At 38.1% G+C, this 18,863-nt stretch overlaps 1 protein-coding gene across 1 annotated transcript in view; it reads right to left on the reverse strand.

Moving 5' to 3' along the window:
• Nucleotides 1-1,556: 1,556 nt before the first annotated feature.
• ITGA2 (integrin subunit alpha 2) overlaps nucleotides 1,557-18,863 on the reverse strand; it is a 47,167-nt gene continuing 29,860 nt past the window's right edge. The window contains exons 17-30 of the mRNA XM_053448070.1: nucleotides 17,154-17,305; nucleotides 15,003-15,113; nucleotides 14,641-14,723; nucleotides 12,419-12,560; nucleotides 11,521-11,613; nucleotides 11,121-11,197; nucleotides 10,935-11,018; nucleotides 9,924-10,026; nucleotides 8,458-8,568; nucleotides 7,191-7,286; nucleotides 6,375-6,488; nucleotides 4,963-5,052; nucleotides 2,269-2,385; nucleotides 1,557-2,019 (exon numbers count right to left, since the gene is read on the reverse strand). Of these exons, the coding sequence (XP_053304045.1) occupies nucleotides 1,942-2,019; nucleotides 2,269-2,385; nucleotides 4,963-5,052; nucleotides 6,375-6,488; nucleotides 7,191-7,286; nucleotides 8,458-8,568; nucleotides 9,924-10,026; nucleotides 10,935-11,018; nucleotides 11,121-11,197; nucleotides 11,521-11,613; nucleotides 12,419-12,560; nucleotides 14,641-14,723; nucleotides 15,003-15,113; nucleotides 17,154-17,305 (1,451 nt within the window). The 3' untranslated portion in view covers nucleotides 1,557-1,941. The remainder of the gene's footprint in view (nucleotides 2,020-2,268; nucleotides 2,386-4,962; nucleotides 5,053-6,374; nucleotides 6,489-7,190; nucleotides 7,287-8,457; nucleotides 8,569-9,923; nucleotides 10,027-10,934; nucleotides 11,019-11,120; nucleotides 11,198-11,520; nucleotides 11,614-12,418; nucleotides 12,561-14,640; nucleotides 14,724-15,002; nucleotides 15,114-17,153; nucleotides 17,306-18,863) is intronic.

Genomic DNA, 18,863 nt, shown 5'->3' on the forward strand with positions numbered 1-18,863 from the left:
ACCAAAATAGTCTACAGTAGTAGAACACACCAAAAAAAAAATATACAGGACAATCATTTTATTATTTTCATTATTCATGGCAGTGCTACAATGTTTCCTAATGACTTCACTTAAAATTTTTTTATCTTTTCAGCTGAAAATAATAAAAAAGGAATGTATATAGACTGTGGCTAGTTATTGCGATCATAGTACATCAACTAGTAAAGTGTCATAAACCAAACTTGCAAATGGATATAGTGTAATAAACAGAGCCCAGAAACGCGGTTTTCAAATATTTATTTATTCAAAAGTTCCATTTCAAGTATCAATTTTTCAAAAAGTCATTTAAACACTTTTCATAAAATAGTGTACTGTTAACGTGCAAATTCAGTGGGTATAAAAGCAGCCTCTGGAGATGCGTAAAGAAATAAAAAGCTTTGCAAGGACTACTAGACAATGGAGAATGATAATTTCTCCCATATAAACCATATTGTATGTACTGTTTGTTTCATTTGGGAAAGTATGTGTATTTTTATAAGCATCAATTAACCAAATATAATTTACCTGATTCTTTTCATTTAGTAGAAACTGAGCCCCTTGGCCAGATCTGTATGTAATGCACATGTAATTACCATGCTTCATGCGTGCACATTCATCGGGGTCATTCCCCACCCAAGCAGCTGGGTCTGGGACTGTTATGTCACACCCAGCATCATGGTACCCTGGTCTGCTAAAAAGTCCAAGAAATGGTTAAAACAGATAAACTTTTCTTGGTGGCCTACCCAACCCTGTCGATAGAAAATCCTTATATTTGGCATGGTGTTTTATTGCTATAAGCATGGGCCTAGTTTATGCTGCCCTATGCGTGTGTTGACCCAGCCCAAGATGAAAATGAAAATTATGGATTTAACCCCTTAAAAAAAAAAAGCATAGGCATTTTGTCTAAATGGTAGTCAACAAATATACATAAAGAAGAAAAAAAAAGCAATCCTAAAAAGTTATGTCTTAGATGCACACATCCTTTGTTCAAATTGTTAAGCTTTTTTACCACTATAGTTTATTATATTCTAAGTACAGCACTCATACTGACTCTTGGACTTAACCTCATGCCACAGACGCAGAATACCATTGGTGCCCCGTGCCAAAGCTAAAAACAGTACAGGTGGGGATGCATAGATCAAAAGAAAATGAATACTAGGATGTAAGGCTGTATTATGAAGTTAGAGGGTCTAAGCTCTATGGGATACATAAAGGACCATGCCGTGAGACCGCAGCAATATGGGTGTACTAACTGGGTCAAATGGCGTTTGTGTGCTTTCAAATTCTATATTTCTTTGAAAGGTCAGCTTTGAACTAGTTCTGTTTCTGGCATTATTGCAACAGTTCCAGGACGCTACCATTAAGCCAAACAGTCTGCCTCAGGCTAGTATAAACATCTGTATACTGATTTGCAGTCTATAAATTAGATTAATCAAATATATGCTATAATCTCTGAGATCATTGGAATACATGAAGGCTACTTTGAGGTCCCTATGTCTTTGGTACAAAAATAGCCTTCAAAGTTGTCTGCATATATGCATAGTATTAATTAGAAGGCGGTGGAAATACTAGTGCAGTTTTGGTCACAAACCAAGGAACATCACTGACTTATGTTTTATTCACAATAAAAAGTATAAAAAAAATGTACATCACTACTATATGCAAACATTGCAAGTCTTTAAGGATTAGCACCTAACACCTGTATAGCAAAGTACCCCAGACCAGCTAGTCAATTTAACTGCTATATAAAAAAGTATGCCAAAAACTGCCCTGCAGTTTTATATAAGAATACATTTCTTCCAAAGATAACATTTTGTCATTCATCCTTACAAAATATATTGTCAAGTGAAGACACCTCGGTCATTGATTTCAGTGCTAGAGCATGGCAGCAACATGGGCAATCCAGTCCTATTTGTTCATATATTAGTTTAATTGTGTCGTTTCTGCGAGTTCATCTTCTGTTTTCTGAAGTTTTTGGTATTTTCTCTTGAAGAAGCCAAGCTACAATGACCAAAATAAATCAATAAAGATAAATATATATTAACATCAAACATTTTGTATAGGGTTTTCCATTGTTGCATTCTTTGGCTTTGTATCAGAAGAGCAGATGGGCAAATTATAATTAAACATGAGCGGAATCATACATGTTAGCATACAATTAGAAGTTGATTTTGTTTCGGATTGGGTATTTAAATGAATAGTATCATGTATGCATTGTAATAAAATAATTGGGCATGATATGTTGGTTACCTTCCACAAAACACCAATCAAGGCAGCAAGCAGTAGCAGCCCGGCAATAACGCTTCCAATCACAACTCCAATTGGCACTTCCGTCTTCTCTCCTGGCTTTATGATTGTCAGTGGAATCTACGAGGAAAAATTAGTGAGTAAAATTATTATAGTTGTAAATACTTTTCAAGTACTGTAACTAGAAATGGCTGGATGTACAGTCATTGTTCCTGAGGCAAAGAACCACTTTGCATCTCCTCTCAATGGCACCAATTCCACTCGTAACAAAAGGCCCCCAGGAAAAGTCTTATTAAAGCACTGCCATACTAAACGGCATCCAATTGAAGAAGTTTACTGTCTAGGTTCCACGGGGGGGAGTACCGGCACGGTAGGTTGTCTAAGCGCATCGCACGGACGTTCACCGGCAGCGGTGATGCGCCGTTGCCGGTGAACGTGCGCACAATGCATTCTAACCCCCCCTGACTTACCAGGGTAGACTCCCGGGTCTTGCAGGGCCGGCGGAAGACATCTACGCAATACGCGTATACAACTTCCGGTACCGGCACTTCCGCTGAGTGTCGGCACCGGGAGTTGTATACACGATGTGCATAGATGTCCCCCTCCAGCCCCGTAAGACACCCGGGAGTCTGCTCTGGTAAGTCGGGGGAGGGGGGAGGACAGAGTGGCAGCATATCGCGGGGAGGGTGAGGACAGAGTGGCAGCATATCTCGGGGAGTGGGAGAGGACAGAGTGGCAGCATATCTCGGAGGGGGAGGACAGAGTGGCAGCGTATCTCGAGGGGGGGGAGGACAGAGTGGCAGCGTATCTCGAGGGGGGTGAGGACAGAGTGGCAGCATATCTCGAGGAGTGGGAGAGGACAGAGTGGCAGCATATCTCGGAGGGGGAGGACAGAGTGGCAGCATATGTCGGGGGGGGGGGAGAGGACAGAGTGGCAGCATGTTTTTTGGTGCTTTTTTAAAGAAAAAAAAATTTTCTTTAAAAAAGCACCAAACTTTTAGGGTGCGGCCTATATACGGGGGCGGCCTATATCCGAGCCAATACGGTAACACACTGTTACTAATCAAGTATTTTATGTATTTCCTCTTAAACAAAGTTACTTTTTATTTACTCTTACAAAACCTGCATCTGTATGTATTGTAACGGAGAGCTTGAAATTTAGGTAGGGTACAGATAATGGCAAGCTGTACTAGATAGACAAGAAAATCACTTGCAACTTTGATTTTAGTGAAGTTTGAAGTTTAAATGTTATTTCTTGACAATACATTCAAGTTGCTTGTATGATACTATACTACAGGGGCGTCCAACATGCGGCCCACGGGCCAAATGCGGCCCGCGAGACCTCGAGGTGCGGCCCGCGTAAGATCGGCAGCCAGGGCAACCGATCTTATGCGAGCCGCACCTCAAGCCCTGCTACTTACTTGTGGGAGGGTCTTCTGGACTGCACACAGAGGAAGCGGAGTTCACGTGACATCCTACTTCCTCTGTGCTTTAGCAGAGAAGGCAGAGGGAGGCCGCGCCCCCTGCTGAAGTTTGTAAGCGGCATCGAGGAGTTGCAGTGCAGGTAGGGGGGTGGGGAGGGTGTTTGAATGAGTGTGTGTGATTGAGGGAATGAATCTGTGAATGAATGATTATATGAATAAATGAGTGTGTGTGTGTGTGTGTGTGTGATAGCATGGATGTGTAAGTGCTGGAACCTAGGCATGATGGGACTGTGATTGCTGTTAGCAATCACACTCCTATCATGCCAAGTCAGCCAGTACATGCTGAAACCTGGCCAGCTACCCCCCTTGTGTATTGATGCTGCCAGCAGTATGGGGTCTGCACTTACAGCCACCCTGTACCAGCATGTACTGGCTGACTTGGCATGATAGGAGTGTGATTGCTAACAGCAATCACAGTCCCATAATGCCTAGGTTCCAGTATTTACTGGATGGATGTGTAAGTGCTGGAACCTAGGCATGATGGGACTGTGATTGCTGTTAGCAATCACACTCCTATCATGCCAAGTCAGCCAGTACATGCTGAAACCTAGCTAGCTGCCCCCCTTGTGTAGTGATGCTGCCAGCAGTATGGGGTCTGCACATCACTTACAGCCACCCTGTACCAGCATGTACTGGCTGACTTGGCATGATAGGAGTGTGATTGCTAACAGCAATCACAGCGAGCACAGTCCCATCATGCCTAGGTACCAGCATTTACTGGTTGCCTGGGTTGCCAGCATTTACTGGTTGCCAAGTCATATTGCTAATTTTGTCCAGTTGTGTGTTACCTACTTTTATTAAAAATGTGAGTTTTTATTATTATTTTTAAAGGTGGGTGTCATTTTCAGTTTTGGCTAAGGGAACCCTGAATGTTTTGGTCCAGAATTTTCATTTTAGTTCATCCCTAGAATAAATCTAGGGAATCCTGAATTTGTAGTCGCAAAACTTTCTAGGCCCAGAAATCAGTGAGAGGAAGAGTAAAGGTTTTGTGTCATTTTACTTTATTTTAATCTGCATATTTTATTAAAGGCCATATTTTTTGTCACAGTGAAAAATGAGTGCGGCCCGCGCACGTATACAATTCTGATGAAGTGGCCCACTGCAGAAAAAACTTGGACACCCCTGCTATACTACATTACTCTAATGTAACCAGTGCCTGCAGTAGCATGAATGTGAATATCCATTATAAATATTAAATTATATTTACGCTTACCTTTTGATTATTATTGTTGATAACAAATATCTCAGAGTTCAGGGTTTCAAGTTTCGCATTTGCTACCAGCTCTAACGACTGGAAAGATGACTAAAAAAAACCAAAAGAGACAAATAAGAAAAAAGGAAAATACTGTATTCTAGAAACTGTTTGGAAAAGGGACCTCACTTGTTCTACATTAGGTGTTAAGGACATGTGCAAATGTATTGGTTATAAACAGGGGAGGGCTGGCAGCCTAAGGCCTGGGGGGCAAGTCAAGTCAAGTGAAGTGGCTCCGCCCCCTCGCACTCATCTTTCACCCCTCACGCTGCTCCCATTACTATGCGGCCATCAGACTGCTGGAAAACGTACCTAAACGGCCGCTGGGTGCTGATGCTGCCGGCTGGCGCTACTTTAATCCTTTTTTTTATTTATTTAATATGCCGGATCGGCTTGCCATATTAAAAATAAATAAATAAAGTATTAAAGTAGCGCCGGCCGGCAGCATCAGCACGCAGCGGCCGTTTAGGTACGTTTTCCAGCAGTCTGATGGCCGCATAGTAATGGGAGCAGCGTGAGGGGTGAAAGGTGAGTGCGAGGGGGCGGAGCTTTCACCCCTCACGCTGCTCCCATCACTTGGCGGCCATCGCATACGGCCACTGGGTGCTGATGCCGCCGGCCGGCGCTGCTTTAATACTTTGTTTTTTCGTTTAATAGCCGATCCGGCTTGCCATATTAAATTTAAAAAAAAAGTATTAAAGTAGCGCCAGCCGGCGGCATCAGCACCCAGCGGCCGTTTAGATTAGATTTCGGGCGGCCTGGGGGGCAAATGCCCCCCTGCCCCCCGCCCCAGCCCGCCCCTGGTTATAAAACATATACATTTAAATCCATTGACTTGCCATAGGCAGAGCTTCTCTTGGGTAGAAGGTGCTGGTGTTACCCAGCATTCTAAGGAACATAGGGAACTATTCTTGGGCAAACAAGAAACAACATTGAGTACTTTCCACCCAAATTGCTCTTCATAAGCATGGCTTATAACACTTTCATGAGAAACAAGACTGAAAAATATTTCCTAAGGGATGAAAGAAGCACAAGTTGTATAAATGCATCCTGGATTTATCGGCCAAAGATGCAAGCTCTTGTAGGTCCCAGATGCAGATCCAAATGAAATCCTTCCGAACGCGTGACGGCCATGCTTTGGAGCACCGATTGAGCTCAACTGGGTGTGACACCTACAATATCTTATGTATTTTGATAGTTTTGGAAAAAATCCTTTTTAGAGATACATTGATACAAGATACTAGTAAGTGCCATGAAGCTATTACATACAACGGATATGTAGCACATGATAAAACTATTGCAGAATAGGTTAATCTCACATATAACTTATTGTTATAAAGGTAAAATAATGAAAAATTCAAAGCAATACTTACAGCTGCAAAAGTACCATTCCAGATCCTGGTAGACACGTTGACAAAATAGTCTTCTCTGACTGGTAGATCTTTAAATGAGCATTTAAATGATGTGCATTTGGCATTATCACAATTCTTTAAAAGAAAAGGGAAAATGATTATTATGTGAAGATGGAGTGAACTCAAAATAGGGTGTGGGTACAGAATATTTTATGTATAAAATATATTACAGTCACTTAAATTAATCTGCAAAAATATCACATTCTCTTGTGCATGTCGTAATGATAACATAAACTAAAATACATTTGGATATTCTTCTTCAATTAAAATACTCATAATGCAGTCTGCCACCTGTTTCTGTATCCCTGGTATTTTCTACATTTAGCTTGGGGCCATTATATTCTGAAACCATTATTGCATTAGCCAAGATTGCCACCATAGCCCCATCATTTATGAGTTTAGGCCATAGACAATGGATCTGAAGTAGATGGTTTTCCAACAACTCTTCAGGCTTAACAGGCTGAGCCAAATTTAGCCAGTGTTAAAAAAGCAGATAATGTTGTGTTGATTAAACTGCGCTACCTGAAAAAATTAGGAAAACTTGATATTTTAATACATAAGCATCTACTGTTTTAGTACTTTTGCTGCTTCCAAATCTATGGCAGTCATCTTCAGCTTTAGTGTTTTACACATAATGAAACAATTCTCACAAAGAATATACAGTAAACTCAGAATACCGTCACTGTGCGAGGGGGAAAAAAAAAAAGATACTTTTTATTTACTCTTCCAAAACCTGCCACAATGCCAACAATTTTGTAAATAATAAGGTACACTTACCAATTCTTGTGTATTTGTAAAGGTCTCCGCTTTAAAAGAACTTGAATGTGGCCTTTTTCCTATTTCAAGTGGGTTTATATTTGCATTGCATGTAACCTAAACATGGAACAAAAAGGAAAGTATGTTCATATTTTCCACTGGGGACCTCTCCAGAAACAATGGCCCAGATCTGAAATTTGGCTAAAAGTTGAAGAGTTTCAGAGGCACTGTATGTGCTGCCCAAACCATTTCTCCAAGCTGTTATGTCCCATTAGAAAATGATACTTATTCATGTGATCTCTTTAACAGTATACAGTAATAACAACGATGTTCCAAAATATTTGCTGAAGGAGGTAAGTGGAAAGAAGTGCGACTGAAGATTAAGTACGCTAGTATTTACAGAAGAAAAGGTTAATGAATCTGGCACGTCGCTTTCATCTATTAAATTACTGAAACACCAGAGTCAGAAAGTCCTGAATAAAGGCTATTGTATTTTTAGGTTGTCCAACCAGTCGTGCAAGGGTTTCATTCCTAACACAAGTTTAAAATTCCTTCATTCTTGCGCATCAGGCCAATAAAGACTCATGAAGTGTCTTTCCACATGGTAATACCTAGGCACAATAATTACTTTTACATGTGGTGTTTAAAATGTCCTTAAAATGACCAAGATTTTTGGTTTAAAATCTTGGGGCACTTTTACCCCTGCTGTCAATCATCAGTAATCCTCAATTTATAGACATGGGAGAGATAAATTATTGGAGATGACAATCACGATGATCCTAAGAACAGCAACTGGTCTCATGGTATTTATATAAGGACGGCTACCAATATACAGCTCTGTAATGTGTGAATATCATTAAAAGGGTTATTTTTTTCAGTGTACTGAACTTTAGTAATAATATTTTGGGAAAGAGGCAGATCTGCTTTGATCAGTATTGCAGGTGTACGGAGCAATATCATCTTTTTTATTGCTTATAACTAGAGATGCTAAGAAGAGTCCCAGGCTTTGCAAAAAAAAGTTGACAAATTCAACAATTTTTTTCTTTTTTATTTTACCCTTTAAAACCAAAAATTCAACAAAGCACCCACCTTTCTTTCCAATCTTAAATAAAATATATTTTGTTTGCTCCTGTAAGGGGAGCGACCATATTTAAAGCAGTATAGGAAGACATAGTTGGTCTCTGCCCTAAAAAGTCAACAGAACAGTTCAGACTTGTATTTGTAAAGTAACCGAGCAATAATGGCACTATAGCTTGCAAAACTTTTTTTTACACAAATAAACCCATACCTGATCTGTTTGAACTCCAGTAATGTACATTAGTGGGTTGTTTTCTTTAGTGAACTGTGGTATATTGACGGTCATAAATGCTCCATTAACTGGGATGGTTCCAGTACTAATCTGCAGGAAAAAATATGTATATTAACCATGAACTAATAATAATTAGGAAGAATATAGAAAAACAGCAGAAAACCACAAAATCATACTGATATACCTGTCCTCACAGAAGTTAGGTGTAATCCAGCATAAATAACCATTTAGTTAAAATAATCGACCTCCAGAGTTGGAAAAAAAATAATCTTTGATTTTAGTAATTTAAGTGAAATGCTGTTGCCGCTTTAGACATTCAATCTAAAAGCTATTTTTATGCAATTACATTTTTAATTTCCTTTTCATTCAACTACTTTGATAATAAGCCAATAAGCAGTTTTAGAATTCTGGGGCTGTGGGAAGTTTTTCAATCATAAGACTAACTATAGCCTAGTAAGTATTGTGTATTTAGCACTATATATATATATATATATATATATATATATATATATATATATATATATTATATATATATATATATATATATATATATATATATATATTATATATATATATATATATATATTATATATATATATATAATATATATATATATATATATATATATATATATAATAATAATACTCTGTATTAAACCTACCACTCTCTCTATTCAAGGTGTGTATTAGTTTTTCTTCAATTAATTTTACATTCATAATGTTTTGTATGCATAAGCCACTTTTAGTAAATAAGTCGGTAAGTGGCAACAAATCAATGTTTAGTTTTATGGAATGTGCAGTGCCATATTCTCACCACCAGGGGATGCTACGTATAGAAATGCCCATAATCTTGTGTTGATTACAGAGTGTAGTACTCTCTACCACCAGTTGGTGTCACTACTTAAGAGCAACTACTTGACACCCACTGTTTCCACCAATTTATCTTCCTGTCTGAAGACATTCTTACCCCATTATACAAATAAACAATAATCCATTTGACCAATACTTTTGTATGCTTTCCTCTGGTCCTGATTTTCTTTTAGTATATAATTGGCTTTTCATCTGGATGCCTGCAAAATGTATTAAGCTAGTGAATTTGAAACATGTATTTACACTGGTGAACTAATTAAACTTATCTTGAATTGATTTTATTAGACCAGCTGTAGTGTATGGCTGGTGCTATGAATCATAATCTTTACCCTTAAATAATTTGACCACACTGAGACAAGAAGACTATGCATTAATTATTTGAAATTCTTTGGATCCAAGAGAAAGAATATATCCGCAGGTGGTAAATGATGAAGGTCAGGTTCAACAGTAGAAGTTCATAAGATGATCTGCCAGTCATGTACTTTAATATTCATGTACTTAAATGTGGCTAGCAGAGCACCACGGAAGTTTCAATTCCATTATTTATCTCTGAACAATGCAAATTAATTTACTGACCTTCAATGAAAAGTTGAATTCTGGACCAATTTCATCAAAATTGTTTACCACTGATGCAACATTCGAATCAGGGAAAACCTCGTAAAAGTTTATGCTGGTGGTCCTATTAAAGCAAATCAGAAAAAAAACAGTACATTTTACTGTCTCTTTCTTTTAAGTACAACACATTTTGTGAAAGGCACATAAAAATAAAACATTCATGTAAAAAGGGACAAGGGCTGGTCACCAAGGGTACAACATAAACATAATATGAAAAAAAAAACCTACTCTAGATAAATTATGGAGGAAATATTTCAGTTAAATCTTAAAAGTTGTGTTTAAATTAATATTTAAATCTTAAAGTTATATTTATCAAATGGTATATGATATGACCCCTTCAAAACACAGAAAGAGATTCTTTCACACCCTGTCCCCTTAGGTATCAGGTGGCCAATCTAGTAGATCACACCCTAAGGAAAGTTCTAGTGAGCATTCACGGTCTCTCAAGGGGAACAAAAAACTTTACTACAGGGGACTTTGAGTCAGTTTGATTCCGGCTTGCATTCCTCCACTCTTCTCAAGCCAAGCTGAGCCAGGTGTTCAGATGTTGGCTCAAGCCAACACCAGCTAACCTACAAACATGCACTTTCTATGCACTTTCTATGCACTGATGCTATTCATGTATATATATATATATATATATATATATATATATATATATATATATATACTGATGCTATCTATACATTAACCACTCAAATCATCAATCTATCGTCCTATTGTTTCTGCAGTAAGTCCCACAGAATGCATTACGACAGGGAAATAAATGTAATCCTTTATGAATATATGAGTGACCGCCCGCACATCTGGCAGTAAAGGTACCATCTCCCAATGGTCACTCCGGGGCTGGGTTGACTTCTGCACCTTGAAATTGTAATTCAACATTTCTGTGTTTCTTATTATTAAAATAATAACATTAAATATTAAGACTGATGTATAAATCAATGTGACTTATTCTGGAAAACTGTTCACCTTGTAAAATGAATCTCTGTATCGTACTGTACTGGGATAGATACGTTGAACGCATTGTTGTTTTCGTTTTCTTCCTTACTTTCACTGTAAAGACAGCAGAACAAATGGCCTTTAGATCAATCCAACAGAATACACTTTGAGCCTATATGTGAAAGTCCCGTTATGTCTAGAGCAACACACACATACCTCGAAACTTTGAAGTTTATAAATGCTTTGTCTTGAAGATATTTGAGGTTGAAGTCAAATCCAATATCAAATGTGACCTAAATATAGAAAAAAGTATGTTGCTTGTATATTGCACTTTACAGAGTATGAAATGCACTATACAGAGTATGAAACATATGAAAATAGATGAACGCAACTAATCTCAAAATCTATTAAGATAATCACTCATTGGCTTATGTTCCTTTCAGTGAAGCTAGTACTCAAATAGGACAATTTGTAAGCGGCTGGGCACAGAACGGTTACCCCATTAAAATAACCGAACAGTGATTTGTGCACTCAGTGTATTTATTTTTTAGTTATTCTATTCACCCTGTCTCTAACAGGTAGAAATGATCATATTTGGTACTGTAAAGCAGTTTACCGTTTGTTTTTCTCCCAAAAAAGGAAAACCGACCAGACAGTTGACTGAGCTCTGTGCATTGCCGACTTGACATAGAACTTCAGTTCCATCGTTCTGCAAAAGACAATAGAGGCTGGTTTAAAAAAAATGTATGATTACAAACTCAATGCAATAGAGAATTACTGTAATACAGAGTGTCAGAGTGGTTACCAATGCAAATTACGATTCCAGCTGATGGTTAATTAGCAAGTCAGGACGTTGAGTTGTTATATAGCAATATATTACATGATTGTGGAATTCAAGTGCGCCGTTACTTACATGAACAATATGGTGTCCTGTCTGGGGTTTGTATTGATTTTATTCTGGGTAGTTTGAAGTTCACCCCAGTCTTTTCCTATTGAACAGTCACATGTTTGACTTTTTGAGCTAAGGGGCAGCTAGGGGGGTAGCAATGGGGGCCTACAGTTATGCAACACTCTTCCAAGGAAGGATGGAGGCCACTATCCTGAATGTGAGCCATTCCTATTTACAACATGTATCCTTTGTAGATTAGGTATATTGATGACATATTCATCAATCAGGCCAAACTCCCCATTAAGCGGATTAGATCTTGTGTGAGAACATTGAATGTGGTATGACTTATAAGTAGACTTCAAGAAACCCACATATTCTGTTACCTTTGATCATGCGCTATACCAGGGGTGTCCAACCTGCGGCCCTCCACCTGCTGCAGGACTACATCTCCCATAATGCTCTTTCAGCTAAGTGGCTGGCTGAGGAGTATGGGAGACATAGTCCTGCGCTATACACTTCTGCCTGGTTCTTTTCTATGCCCAGCTTAAAACATTTTACATTTTATTCTGTTTTCGGGCACAGAAGACTCCAGTGGCCCAGGAGTGCCATGCACAGTTATACTTACTGGAGATGTCGAAGATGCAAAGAACAGATTTTCAGAGAAGACGGCGTGCAGCTTTGTGTTGTATGCATTTTCTTTTGTGTTGCTTAGTGTGACTTGAAATAATAACTGCTTGTTTTTATTGCTGACGATAAAGGGCAGGGTGCTGTTAATAAGAACAAGAAACATTCATCTCATGGTCACATTTTTATACAAAATGTTTGGTTTTCTATGCTGTATTGTTCTTTACATTAATTTTACATTATTTAGCGGCCCAAACCAGTTATTAAGTTCTCAGACAGTTATGCAAATAAACCTTAGAATTCTATTCTTTAGTAATTACATTTAAATTACAGAAACACTTAAGATGCACTTTCAGCTTCTATGGCAACAATATCACAGTACCTGCCTTTTGCACACTACAATTAAGATTTCCCAGAAAAATTAAGTTAAAAATTAAATACATTTTAATGTAGTCAAAAGACTTAGAAGTAATGTCTCTAATGCCGCATTTTGTTGCACAAATGTTTTAAGGCTGCCCACAAAGTAATTGTCACTTAGACCACTCGCCAGGCCTCTTCTATGGACAAAAAAATAATAATAATGAAAAAAGTAAACCAGATCATGTTGTCTGACTCATTACTTCCATTCTATACAGATCATTAAATCTGCCTCTTATATTATCATTATATTTTACAAAAAAGATGTTCATTGTGTTCAGTGCTAGACAATCAGAAAAGTGAAAAAGTTTTTCTTCATTCTTTTCTTTAGAAATTAAATAATTCAAGCAATAAATACTTTCTTTCCACAAACAAATGTGTTTTAGTCATTTGGTGAAAATACTTTAGAACGCATGTTTATGGGCAATGAATGACCTTCCTCAGGCTGGATGACTCAGTTCTTAATTTAATTTTAGGTTCTGTGACTAAGGTGATCCAAAACTTCTGGCCTGAAATGTTGCTTTAAATAAAACACTTGAATAAAAAAGCCTTTTATTCAAAGTAAGTAAAATCTGAATTGTTTCCTGAAAAGTTTAATGCAATGTGTTGTACCTAGGGAGACCACATTTTATTTCTGCCATTCAGGGACACGCTATATCACATACACGCTGATTCACATATACGCACCGTCACATACACATAAAGTACATTTTATATTATATATATATATATATATATATATATATATATATATATATCACATACACACTGATTCACATATACGCACCGTCACATACACATAAAATACATTTTATATTATATATATATATATATATATATATATATATCACATACACACTGATTCACATATACGCACCGTCACATACACATAAACTACATTTTATATTATATATATATCTCACATACACACTGATTCACATATACTATTATATATTAATTACCAGGAAGCCTTGGAAACCATGTTGATTTTAGATTTAATAAAATACATACAATCATTACAGACATGAGTAGATTCAGAGAATGAACACACAATACACACATTACACTCCTCCACATTACACACACAGTCACACAAACACAGTCACACAAACAGACAAACACAGTCACACAAACAGACAAACACAGTCACACAAACAGACAAATACAGTGACAAACAGGCAAACACAGTCACACACACAGAGTCAAAGACACATACCTGGTGCTGGCTGCAGCTTACACTGAGCTTGGTGTGAAGGAGGGACTCAGCCTATCAGGAGAGGCTTCTGAACTCTCAGGCAATGAGGAGAGTTGAGAAGTCTCTCCTGACTGGCAGAGACTGGGACTTAAAGTCCCATTGCGGGACTGTCCCGGGCAATCGGGCCATGTGGTCACCTTAGTTGTACCTCCTCCCCATGCTGTTTTATTTCCTTTATCTAATGTGTTGGCTTATTGCTGAAAAATATCATTATTCACATTATTATTATTAACATATCATTTTTAACCATTTCCCATCATGTGTTCATCGTTCCTTGCCATCTTTCCCTAGTGTTCCCTTACAGTACAAATTGCTACAGATGGATTATTCAAAGAGATGTTTGTGATAAGTGAGACTTTATTGAGCAGAACACATTTCTTCTTTTTGGTGTCCACTTCGAAAGGAAACATTAATGTTGCCTTCAAAAACATTATAGTCTACAAAACAAGGTTATACTTAAGAATACTATTAAAAGAATGACTATGACTAAATATGTCTGTACTAATTACAACCAGGATGACATTTTCTAACCGGAAAATAGCTGGACTTACATGTCACGTGGTTTCTGTACAATTTGTAGAGAAAGATCAGAAATGCAGACTTCATCTTCCCCGCAGTCCTTCAGAAAGGGTATCTAAAATCAAATTTAAAATATCTAAAATAAAATTAAAATTTCAAAAAAGTCACTCGGGTGATTCAAGTCTAAGTAGCTCAGATGAGATCTTGTCAACTGAAATCTATTCTTCCAACATATGTCCTTCCCTGCTACTCTTTCTCTCTTTTTTCACATGGAAGAGTAGCGATGGACTGGGCTTGGCAGAGACACACAGATTTCACAAGATAGAAGGTACTAGATAAACAAGTGCATACTACATGCTTGTACACGTGACATTTTTTTCTTTTTTTTACTTACAAACCATTCACTTGAGCCAGATGAATAAGGATTTAGAATGGGGCTTGTTCCAGGCTTCTGAGCTGCAATATTAACACGCAGAGCGAGGGCATTATCCGAGTCTGATGTCTCCTGTGAATATGAATGAAAATATTTCTAGTGAAAGATGAACGGGTAACATGAAAACAAAGAATTTGATGGCGGATAAGAACCTTTATGCCCATCTTGTCTGCCCATTTTTCCTGATGGGGATTTTAGCTATGAATAGGAAATAGCACCTGAGGGGCAACCTCATCTCAATGTATAAATCATTTCAAATATGTCCAAATGAAGCCCTTGCGGGTGAAATCTTCAGCCCACATATAACGCAGTAAGAATGGGACACTCATTATGATCGGAGGTCTTATGGTTCAAACCTAAACAGATAAGGACATTTAAGTGCGTACAGCTCTGCTTTATGGCATGAAAGAGGAACTCAGGGGTACATATTGTTACTTAAAAGTTGTTAGCTGTACATCGAGTCATGCTTAAAATGGTGTTTTGCCGTCAAACTGGATCAATGCAATTAGTAATATCTCAGATTAACTGAATTTAGTAAAGGTCACTCACTCCCACCAGTTTGTCGGCCACCGTTAACCAAATCATGTCCATGATCTACTTACTGTTAGCCATTACTACTCACAGAACAGGAGGACCCTTTGTACCTTTTCAGATTAAACTTGTATCTAAACTTGAGTTTAGATACATTTGGAAAGAAAAACAAATCATCTGATTTACTGCATTTTAAAAAAAATAAATGTACCGTATTTGCTCGATTATAAGACGACCCCGATTATAAGACGACCCCCCAAAATCAAAATATTAATTTAGGAAAAAAACAAAAAGCCTGAATATAAGACTACCCTATAGGGAAAAAGTTTTACCAGTAAATATTAATTAATGTAAATTATTTTCATGTTTAATAAAAGCTATGATTGAGAAAAATATATTTTTTAAATTTCCTTTTATTTGCCAACCTGCCCCCCCCAGTTATGCCACTCTGCCCCCAGAAATGCTTTATACCCCCCTATTTGCCACTCTGCCCCATGATATGCCTTATACCCCTGTATGCCACTCTGGCATATAGGGGGTTAAAAGGCATATCATGGGGCTGAGTGGCATATAGGGGGGTATAAAGCATTTCTGGAGGTATATAGGCATATCATGGGGCTGAGTGGCATATAGGGGGTTAAAATGCATTTCTGGAGGTCCAGAAATGCATTTTAACCCCCTATATGCCACTCAGCCCCATGATATGCCTTTTAACCCAGCATGTACTGGCTGCCTTGGCTTGATAGGAGTGTGATTGCTGTTAGCAGTTTGATATATATATATATATCAAACTGCTAACAGCAATCACACTCCTATCAAGCCAAGGCAGCCAGTACATGCTGGAACCTGGGGATGATAGCAGTGGGATTACAGCCTCCATATGCCATGCTACAACCCCCACCCCCCTTACACATCCATGCTATCACACACACACTCACACTCATTCACAAACATTTAAATACTCATTCATTCCCTTAATCACACACACTTCACACATACTCAAAAACCCTCCCCCACCCCCTCACCTGAACTGCAGATCTCCCACTCGCAGACTTCTGCAGGGGACCGGCTGTAGCAACTTCTCTGGCCCCGCCCTCAGAGGAGGGAGGGGGGAGATAGAGTTCTGTGAGGACGCTGCAAGCTTCCTGCCCTGCTTCTAACAGAAGAGACGCTGCTCGCGACCGGTAAGCAGCATGGCGCCAGCATTTTTTTGGGGTCTGATTAGAAGACGACCCCGATTATAAGACGAGGGGTATTTTTCAGAGCATTTGCTCTGGAAAAAACCTCGTCTTATAATCGAGCAAATACGGTAATTCTGTTAAAATAAATAACTAGATTTCTCAAATGTCAGTATTAGCTTAATATTTGTATACTAAAGATCCCCCAGGTAATATTAAGGACTTTTTCCAGCATTATAATACTATGCGTGAACACAATGTGGGCCACCAGCTGCTCTGCTCTATGCATAGATAATAAGCCATACATGCTACAACACATACAAATATTTCTTACATTTCTCACATTTGTTCCTGTTTTGCTGGAACAAGCCAATTATGTTTTACACTTTATGTTGTTTCTTACCTGAACATTAAAAATGTGTTCGAAACACTTTTCCCCTGAGCTGATGTCAATATTTCTCTGTATGAACCGATCACCAGTTTCTTTAAATTGCCCCCTGGAAGTCACTCTTGATGACAGTAGATCGGCATCTAATGTAGCATTATAGATGATAGCTGGTGTAATACAAAATAATAATTAAAACTAAGGTTAAGTTAAACGCGTCATATTTATTATTATTTATTGATATATCAATAAACGCCTCATATTTATTATTATTTATTGATATATCACCATCATATTCTACAGCGCTGTACGATAAGTAAACAGAATTTAACGTAGGAGTAGTAGTAGTAGTAGTAGTAGTGGTAGTAGAACTAGTAGTAGTAGTAGTGCATCACAACAAATTGTGGGCTAACAAAGTTATTCTTAATAAACCATTTTTTTCTAACATTGATTTGTAAAAATAGTGACGAGTAATTACACATATGTGAATATTATGTAACATAAAGAAAGGTCGCTATAGTGTATAGTATTTGCCCCCTTCCTTATTTCTTCTATGTTTGCTTATTTGACACATTTAAATGTTTCAGATCATCCAACTCATTTTCGTATAAGACAAATTCTAAATGATTATTTCATTTATTTGAGGAAAAGAGTTAATCAAAGCCTATACCACCCAAGTGAAGAAGTCATTGTCCCTTAAACCTAATAACTGGCTGTGCCACCCTTGGCCGCAATCATTCCTGTGAGATAACTTTTACATCGCTGTGGATGAATTTTGGCCTGCTCCTTTTGGTAGAATGCTTTAATTCAGTCGCATTGGAAGGTTTTTGAGCAGGAACTGCCTTTTTATGGTTTTATGCCATAGCATCTCAATCGCAATAAAGTCAGGACTTTGATTCGGCCTCCAAAACTTTAATTTTGTTTCTTTTGAGTCATTCAGAGGCAGACTTGCTTATGTGTTTCCCATCATTGTCCTGCTGCATAACCCAACTGTGCTTGAGCTTTAGGTCACAAACTTATGGTCGGACATTCCATCAATTATGGCAAGTCACCCAGGTCCTGGAGCAGCAAAGCAGCCCCAGACCATAATAACTACCACCGTGTTAGACTGTTGGTATGATGTTCTTATTGTGGAATACTGTGCAACCTTACATCAGATGTAACGGGACCCCTGTCTTTCAAAAAGTCCCACTTTCCAATCATCAGTCCACAGAATATTATCCCAAAAGTCTTATAGGTCTTTAAGATGTTTGTGCCTTTGTGTTCTTTTTTAGTCAGTAGTGATTTTTGCCTTGCAACTGTCCCATGGATGCCATTTTTGCACAGTCTCTTTCTTATTGTGGAATTGTGAACACTGACATTATCTGATCCAAGTGAGGCCTACAGTTCTTTACACGTTAGTCTGGGTTATTTTGTGACCTCTTGGAGGAATTTTGGTTATGCCAGCCACTTCTGGGAATGCTCACCACGGTTCCTGGTTTTCCCAATTTGTAGATAATGGCTCTCACTGTGGTATTCTGGAGTCAGAGCCTTAGAAATAGCTTTGTAACCCTTTCGAGACTGACTGATGCCAATAACTTTGTTTCTCATCTGTTCTTCAAGTTCTTTGGATTGCGGCATCTTCTGTTTGCAAGGCAGGTTCTATTTAATCAATGTTTAGATTCAACAGGGCCGGCAGTAATCATGCCCCTATGTGTCTGCTGAAATTAAACCCAATTATCAATTACA

This window comes from Spea bombifrons, chromosome 1 (assembly GCF_027358695.1).
Source record: "Spea bombifrons isolate aSpeBom1 chromosome 1, aSpeBom1.2.pri, whole genome shotgun sequence".
Lineage (NCBI taxonomy): Eukaryota > Metazoa > Chordata > Amphibia > Anura > Pelobatidae > Spea > Spea bombifrons.